At 49.7% G+C, this 8,811-nt stretch overlaps 1 protein-coding gene across 1 annotated transcript; it reads right to left on the bottom strand.

Annotated features, from left to right (window-relative positions):
• Positions 1–231: 231 nt before the first annotated feature.
• Positions 232–8,342, bottom strand: SEC22B (SEC22 homolog B, vesicle trafficking protein). The gene is made up of 5 exons (XM_027694713.1): positions 8,206–8,342; positions 7,818–7,927; positions 3,092–3,252; positions 2,598–2,744; positions 232–2,223 (listed from the first exon to the last, which is right to left on the bottom strand). The coding sequence occupies exons 1-5, from the start codon at positions 8,278–8,280 to the stop codon at positions 2,069–2,071; spliced, it is 648 nt and encodes a 215-aa protein (XP_027550514.1). The 5' UTR covers positions 8,281–8,342; the 3' UTR covers positions 232–2,068.
• Positions 8,343–8,811: the final 469 nt, after the last annotated feature.

Below are 8,811 nucleotides of genomic sequence, written 5' to 3' on the forward strand. Positions count from 1 at the left end.
GCTGCCTCCAACATGCAGACACACAGCAGTAGGGAGAGACCCCCACTATGAACAAAGTACAGTCTCTCTGCCAGAAAACGGCCAAGATCATATTTTACAACTAGTTTTGCCTCCAAACAGGAGCCCTTATCCCAGGTGGCTTCAGCTATGGGGTCTTCACCCTCTTGTGTCCCTGGAAGGAAAGAAAGCATCCCCCAAGATCACAGAAACGAGACACAGGACACTCCACGCTGCAGAGGGGATTTTCAGGAGCATTTATTTCACTGCTGACACGGGGGCTGTAGGAGGCAGCTGCTCCCCAAGTTGCCCCGTGCTGCAGGAACATCACCCCCCTCAATCACAACAATCCACGGACAGTTGGTGTCTGAATGGTAAGACCTTCCAGCACCTACATTACACAGACCTACATCACTGGGACATTCACCTGTTAGGGACACCACTCAAAAGGATTTAAAATAATAATAATTATAATAAAAGCAACCTACAAAGTAACACTTGGAGGCATCATGCAGAAACCGGATTACTTTAGACTATGTGGCAGCTCAGATTTGCTGGGTTTATCGGTGGATGAGTGCTAACTGCTTCCCTGCCAGTCCAACACCAAGCTGGGGAGCATTCCCAGACAGGACAACAGCTCTGTTTCCCACCCAGTGGCAGGAAACACTTCCAGGTCACAGCTTATACATCCAGAACTACATAAGACTATGTGCTTGTAAGAGGTGCTGGGAAGTCCTGAAACTTCCTTCTGTGACACTGCCTGCAGAAGAGTGCCTGAGCTGTGGGATTTCTTTTTTCTCTCTCTTTTTTTTTTTAATAAAACCAAAAGCTGACTGGTAAAATGTTACTCTTAGCACAGGTGGACCAAAAATACAATTTTAAAAAAAATCATATTACACTCGTAATATATAGATTGGCCCATAAGAAAGAAGCTCTATACTATTGCCCCATAATGAGTTTTTCTTCACCTACAGTTTCAACTTCCCAAGTGAGGTAGGGAGAGGGTGACCACAGGGAAAAAAAGTTGGTGTTTCCAAAGAATTCCACTATTTTAAAGTCATCCTAATCCTTCATGTAAAATTCAAATGTTCTTTAAAGAAACACTGCCTTTTCTTCACAACATTCAGAGTTTTGGTTTTTTTGGTTGTTTTGGTGAGGGAAAGAGGGAGAAAGAAAACAAGGATCCCAGAGATGAAATGCTGGCAGTTTTGACACATTTTGGAAGGAAAGCACAGTTACAAAAAGGAAGGAAACGATGTAGTGAATCTGCAGATAGAAGGAAAAAATAAAGAGTGCTGACATAGTTTGCACTGTGCCCGCTCAAACAGCACTGAATTACACACCCTGTTCATGTGGAAACATACTGTCACACACAGCTGTCAGGAGAGGGAAAGTGGACACTTAGAAAACCTGTAATTTAATTTTTCAGGAATCAGTAATACAGAAGCCTTCCATTGCCCCCCCTAGTACTAGACAGAACGTATTTTAAGGCATAGTTTAACATCCATTTCTTTCTAAAGCAACTTAAAGTGTAACAAGCCAAGATGTCAAGACACAGAAAACTCAATAGGTATTCTGACAGAGGTGAAAGCTGGTTTATGTACAGTGCAGTATTTGCCTTCAAACAGGGGAGTCTTGAAAGAGAAAGAAATAAAAATAACTGCAGACTCAGATTCTAAAAAAGCTAACATTACCAACACAAGGAATGTTCATTAGAGTCCAGTTCCCAATAGAGCTACTCAACAGGAGGACATACAATGTGATTATGCTAAACTGCACTGATTGACTGTTCTCAGAGTGCCCCGGGAGGGGGGAGAACCGTGGGAGGCCAAACTCTGCAGTACCCTAGTGCAAACTGCCTCAGAGGAAAAGCCTGCAGTCAACAAGCCTTTACACCTATTGTTAGGCTCCACTGAGAGGTGTAGTAGTCAGGTGTCACCTAACAATCTCAGGACACTCCGGTAAAGGTGATGGTCCTGTGTGGATTCTAATGCACATCCCCCATGAACAGTGTCCTGCACACATACACCTGCCAGGCTACCGGCTTTCCCTCTTCCATGACTGAACCAGCTCACAGCCACCAGAACCTCACGTAGACGATCAGCATGATAAAAAACACAGCTACAGCCGCCAGCTTGGCGTATGTGGAACGCATGTTCAGGTACTTCGCGTCCTGACGGTACTTCTTGGACAAACTGGACAAGTTGTTGGCCTTGGAATCAAGAGCTATTAAAGGGAAAGGGGAGAGAAGTTAGTCAAGATTAATTGAATGCTCTCCAGATGTTACCTGAACTGTACACAGCTGCAAGCGCAGCAGTTTCATGTGGCAGCACAGCCTGAGCCCCTCTGCAGCGCTCTAACGCTTGTCCTGCTGGCATGAGAGCAACCCAAACTGGTGAGATGCTGGTCTCACCCAAAAGAAGCATCAGTACCTGCCAGGTGCTTCAGGATGCAACCAATCCAACTGAAACACCCACTGAATTCCCTGTTTTTCTCAGGAGGCTCAGGGATTACCCAGCCTTTCCCTTCAGTATGCTCTGCCCACCCAGCTGACCAAAGGGACAAGGAACTGTGTGCCAAATGCTGGCCACTCCCACTACCTGAAAGTGCCTCTCCTCGCTGTAAGACTTCCTCAATGTTGGCCACCATAATCCTCTGCACATCTTGCAGCTCTGTGTTGATGGAGCCCAGGTTCCTCCTCGCCCGGCTATCAATGTAGAGCTTCTTGGTTTTCTGGATGTAGGTGTCTGGAATGAGACAGGGCTATCAGAGGTGATCTCACCTAACACAGAGCAGCCTGGCTGCTGAGAGAGTGGGAGCATTGCTGAGACAGCCAGGAGACTACATGCAAATATTCACTGGAGCAAGAACAAGAGATTAAAAGCAGGAAATCTGAATCAAAGGACATGCACCATTTCTCTATTCTCCTGCATGCACCCACTTCTCTATTTTCCTGTTCAAAATGCCCATGTCTCTAGTGCCAAGAAGAGATTAAACTGTTAATTCCCTACACCAAGCTGGAGAGGATCCTGTGGCTGCCGCTGCCTGCCCCAGCAAGAAGTTTCCCAACCAGTCACAAGGAGAGGGACCTCACCAAATTCAATGAAGGAATAGGGCCTGGAGACCGTCGGAACCTTCTTGCCATGCTGCTCATCAAACTCTGAGTGCAAGTCTTCCAGATATGCAAAGGCCAGTTTCTTGGGGAATGCAGCTTCACACAGGACCAGGTAACACACCCCCTTCTCGATGATGTAGCTAAAAGAACAGCAGACAGGGCATTAATCAACCAAATCTGAACCTATCCTATCAAACTCCACCCTGCACTCCTTTATTCCTACAAGGCAATGACAAGTGGGTACAAGGACTTTCAGTTTTCCATGCCTGGATCAAGTGCAAACCTTTCTACAAAGCAGTGGTTAATTTTTTTTTTTACCCCAAATAAATTTTCATGTAGCCTCAGACCCTACATCCACGCCAAGAGCCCTGAATTTTGCCTTCACTGGAACAAAAGCTGGCCTGTGAATACCATTAGCTTAACAAAATATCAGCAACAAAAGAGCTATAATTTTGGAGTACAAAAGAGAGGACACCCTACTGCCCTCCCACAGTCAGGAGAAGAGGAGCACAAGAAAGTTTGCCAGCAGAGTAGAGGGGAAGGTGGCCAACACATCTCTACTTGGCAGCACAGCCAAGTACCTGAGGCACACAAATGGAAAGCTAAAGCACTGGGGTTAGGACACACACAAGAATTCGGTCTCAGTGTGTTACAAAGCCACACAGTGACTGCCAGCTCTCCCCTTCAGTTTTGGAGGGCTGGGTATCCCTTTCCTTCCCCAACACCAGCCTGTGGGTGGGCTGTTGCTATTCACATTCATCACCTCGAAGGCAGCTGGGGAAAAATACTGGTGATACACAGGTTCTGGTGACCTTACCTGTGGATTTGCCATGGGTAGGTGTGACTGTGCCACCAGTTCTTTGGCTGCAATGTGAAGAGCTCCAAAACACACAGTGACACCTGCTGCTGTGTCATGCTATTTGGTTTGCCCTACAGCTGAGAGTGCAGGGGTCCTCCACTCCTCCTCCCAGCACCCCCATCCCATCTAGTTCTTATTTGTTTGCAGAGGCTTAGTGCTGACCTTGTTTCACTGTGAGCTCCAGTGTCTCTGCCAACAGGGAGAACAGGGGCTTTTCATTATAATTCAGCTAAAAAGCCTACTGGAATAAGGGATAAGATAGAACCAATCTTCAGATTATTTAAGCTTTACTATGACTGCTGCTGTACATTCCCAACTACATTTTCTTCCTCACTTAGCCAATATAAAAACAAAGGCAACAATATTCCCTTCAAAACCAAGGGAGTGGAGACAGTAAATAGCCCTGGAAACACTTTTGAACACTTACCTATATTCTCCATGGTGGAATGTAAATGCAACTTTTATGTTACCTTCCTTTGACTTTCTGCATAATGACATTATACATTAGTCTAGTTAGCATAAAGATTAGCAGCGTATTAAAGAAATAATCCAGTCCCAAGGGCACAATAGCAAAATAAGTAGCTTAAAATTTTGTTAATAGTCACATCAGGCTTACAAAACAACTTCTTCCCACTCCCCACTGTTTTCCAGATACCCCCAACAGGTCCGTGTCCTTTGAATTAGCCATCCTCAGCTCACTCCTGGGCTCAGGAGTCTCCATTTCACCTGTCTTTATATGGGCTGTGTGTGAACCCTGCCAGCCTTCAATTGACAACTGATTTACCCCAACCAGAAGCAAGAAACTCCAGTTGCCATAATCCGTTCCACAGCGTGTCCCCACGTGCCCACACCTTTGTTCCTTTATATGTCCCTCAGCCAGGAGTGCATCAGTGCCTAGGACTAATGCTACACTACATCATGCCTCTGTTCTTCCCTCACCCCTGGAGACCTGTTTGACAGACTGGAGTTGCTACAGATCATCACCCAGAGCTTGATTTAGCCACTGTCATGACCAGCAAGACTTGAACAAATCTTTTGAAATAAGGAAAATGTGTGCCAGATGGGAATCTTGACAGTATTGCTGGAGCAGCACTCTCCAGATGAGAGTACTATGAGGAATATGTCCCATTGGCACAGGTCTGTTTATCTCTGCCCGGGCCAGCTGGTCCTGCCTGGAGCTCTTCAGCTGTATTTCCCACTTGCTTTTCCCTCATGTGGTATTCAATGTGTTGGATTTAAAATTGATCAGTCAGCACCACAGAGAGTGAGCTCACCTCACTCTGCCCCAGTTTCAGACGATTTTGTCAACCTCAGAGCAGAGTTTCGCACAGCTGGGCTTCTCAGTTTTACACAATGTGTGCATCTCTGAGCTTCAGCACAGCACCTGCTTAGCACATCCTCACACGAGGGGCAGACGGTGCCATTTGCCACTGTTAACTCCTGCACTCTGGATTCCTGCACACTGAGTACAGCCAGCAGGTTTCTCATAATCATCTGGGATATCTGGAGAGAGAAAAACTTCATCCTGGTAACAGTGGCAAAGGCCAAGGGTCGCTTTCAACATGACAGGTAAGAGCCACTTCAGCCATTCATCAGCCAAAGGTCACCTGCTGACTGACAGCACAGGAAACACCATCAGTGTTCTTGTACCTGCATAGTCATGTGCCCCCAGTGCTGCAGCTGAAAGGGTGACACAGCTCTTGGAGCCAAAGCCTAGGCAGAAATCATCTTAGTGGTCATAGTTTAAGCTACACATTTCAGCAAGGTTTGGCTCTTCTCTGAATTGATGCAAGCTAAAAATGTTCAATACCACCACCTCAGCAAATTCAGCAATATCCTTAGCCACACTGCTAACTCACACCACGAAATGCTCTGTCCAGGTTTGTGCTGCCCTCAGCAGCCAGAGCTCTGATTTGGCAGAAAAAAATTGGTGAGCTGCGCTAACAAACAGCGTGGTCGTCAGTCAGCGTTATTTTAGACTACATCTCAAATTCCCCCATTACCTCCCCTCCCTCTACAGAGGGATTTCTGACCTGAAAGTATTCTTCTCACACAGGTCCTGCCATAACATCCCACCTGAAAGGAGGCAGCAGCGAGTGCTCTGCAGCAGCAGCTGTCGGTTGGCAGTAGAACCTGTCTAGGGACTAACTCAACTCAGAAGGAGGAACACTCCTCTCCCTGGTTGCCTGCCAGCCAGGTAACCCAGCTGTTCCTTTGGGACAGCTGTCAAAACAGGAGCCTGCCCAAGCCCTCCCTCCCCATCAGAAGTGGTGACATTACAGCCACCGTTAATAGGCTTTGATTTCCTGGGCACACGTTGCCACCTCACCAGACATCGCTCTGCTTGCATCATGGAAGTAACTCAAGAAGGGATTTACTGGGATCTACACAGGCTCTTTCTCAAGGCTTCACTGCCAGTCTGAGCTACACCCATGCAGTGCCAAGGAAACACTTAAAAGTCAGAGTTTTTAAATTCTATAAAGTTTTAATGTGTAGAAAGAAGACGATGCAGAGCAGCACTTTGCAGTTCATTCTGCAACAGGAGATAGGGATGGCCAGACTAATCAGGGCCGTCCTATGACAACCATAAGTCCCTATCAAAGGCAACCAGAAGCCAAGAGAAAACATTTTTTTAAATCTTGTCATGGTCACTATATGTAAGCCAACCACTACAAAAGTAGCCCTAAAACCTCATGGCTTTTGCCAAAGATTGCCCTTCCAAAAAACTCCTGTTCCCATCTTTTCATGTTGCCAAATCTCTGAAGAAAGGGACAGGGTGGGAAATTTGCTTGTTATAGAAGCACAGACCTAAAATCAACCTTGTCCTGCATTAAAAGGCTCCCTCCCCCTCACCCAGCCATAAACCTACACCCAGTCACCAGAAATCCCCTGGGAATTGAGAGGGATCCTGCTGCTGGCAGTGTAGCAGAAGTGGTGCAAAGTGCAGGAAATCTTGGCATATTGCTGCCCAAACTGCACAACTCTGCCTTGGTGCATCACGTGGAACCTGATCTCAGAGACTTGTAGCAGTTATTCCTGCTAATGGCAGAATTCTGATTCTTGACAGCTTGACTTTCTCAAGCTTTATTCTGCCAGGTAATGACACATCACAGAAAGAAGCATTTGCTTTATCACACACAAGCTCTCCTGCCTTTCACTGACTGCCAATTCTTCCCCTGTTCACTTGCCTGTCCACCTCCCTTGCTATTGATTAAGCAATCAGGACATCTGACCTGCACTGCCTGTGTGCTTTCCTTATTTCATATCCAAGCTCCCTTGCTAGAGTGCTACTGGAGAATCAACAACAAGGCTGAATCTACAAGACGAGAGAAAGAATCCTGTCAGATAATAGGGAAATAATAATAAAAAAGCTCGGAGATGCTCCATGTGCTTCTAATATATGAAGCTAATGCATGAAAAGATGCAATCTCAGGGAACACAGAGAGGAAAATCCTGTGCAAGAGGAGCTCACAGTGGCACCGCCAGACTGGTTTTACCAAGGACATCTCTCTTTAAAGACAAGACACGGGAGGTACAGGAGAAGCAGTGAAGGTATAGTAGAGAGTGCAAACAAACAGAAAAACCTTGAAGGGAACAGAACCTGTATTGTCTTCAGCAAAGGCAGAACCATGAACCTGGCTGAAAATCAAGTGCCAGACACCTGTGCCAAGCAGTGACAACTTACACACTCTGCCCTTCGAGCAGCTCAGCTGGCAGGGCAGGCAGGTAAGGCAACTCCTTCAGGCAGCCCAGTTCCCAACAAATCCTCACCCCGAGCCGGAAGAGCCTTCACTCATTCCCACGGCGGAGAATCCCCTTTTCCCCACGTCCCCGCCCGGCACTCACTGGAAAGCCATGGCTCCCGCCTCCAGGGTGCATCTCGTCGGGGACTGCTCGTTCAGCTTGCGGAAGAGCTGCTTCGCTTGGCTCTGGTACTGCTGCAGGTCGCGGCCTGACTGAGGAGGGAGGGGAGGAGGGACGGGCTGTTGGGGCGGTCAAGACCGGAGAGACACCGCGGGGGGACTGCGGGGGCTCCGCCCGACAGCACCACAGCGGCTCTCGCTCTCGCTCTCCCTCTCCCACCACCACCACCACCACCGCCGCCGCCGGGAAACGCTTGTGCCGGAGCCGCCCCACTGCGAGAAGGGGCCGCGCCGGTCCCGCCGGGCCGCGCCCCCCGCCCGCTCCCCACCGACACGCCGGCCCCACTCCACCCGCGCCTCGCCGGCCGCACCTGCTCGTCCTCCTGCATGGAGGCGGCCAGGGGGAGCCCGTCCGCCACGCGGGCGATCATCGTGAGCAGCACCATGGCCGCGCCCGCCGCCCGCCCTGCCACGGAGCCGCCGGAAACCGACACCGCCACTTCCGGCGTGCTCCAGCGGCCGACCCGCCACTTCCGCCCGGTCGGGGGGGCGGAGCCACGGCTACAGTGATGGATACGCCCCCTCTGTGATGGCCACACCTCAAAAAGGGATGGCCACGCCCCCTCAGCGGTGACCGCGCCCCATAATCACAGGCACGGCCCCATCGGCGCGGACACGCCCTCTTCGCATTGGCCACGCCCCTGAACGCTGGCCACGCCTCATCGCAATAGACACGCCCTCTCGGTGCTGGCCACGCCCCCTCACCATAGACACGCCTCCTTATGTCTGGCCACGCCCCTCACCCATGACGCCCCTCCCCGCCCAGGAGAACCGCCTATACGGAAGTCGCACCCATCCCCTGTAGCCCCGCCTCCTTTGCGGACGGCCCCGCCCCCTGTGACGCGCCCCCCCGCGGGCGGGGCGGGGCGGCGGCGGCGGCCCGGTGGGCGCGCGCCAGGCCGGCGGGCACAGCCATG

Source organism: Neopelma chrysocephalum, unplaced genomic scaffold, assembly GCF_003984885.1.
Source record: "Neopelma chrysocephalum unplaced genomic scaffold, ASM398488v2 Primary Assembly neopelma1_98, whole genome shotgun sequence".
Lineage (NCBI taxonomy): Eukaryota > Metazoa > Chordata > Aves > Passeriformes > Pipridae > Neopelma > Neopelma chrysocephalum.

What these genes read in the sequence shown, in the direction of transcription:
- SEC22B (XM_027694713.1), bottom strand. Translation starts at nt 8,280, where the DNA reads ATGGTGCTGCTCACGATGATCGCCCGCGTGGCGGACGGGCTCCCCCTG. An exon ending in CCATGCAGGAGGACGAGCAG is followed by an intron (nt 7,928 to 8,205) that starts GTGCGGCCGGCG and finishes CTCCCTCCTCAG; the next exon opens with TCAGGCCGCGACCTGCAGCA. An exon ending in GCGGGAGCCATGGCTTTCCA is followed by an intron (nt 3,253 to 7,817) that starts GTGAGTGCCGGG and finishes CTGTTCTTTTAG; the next exon opens with CTACATCATCGAGAAGGGGG.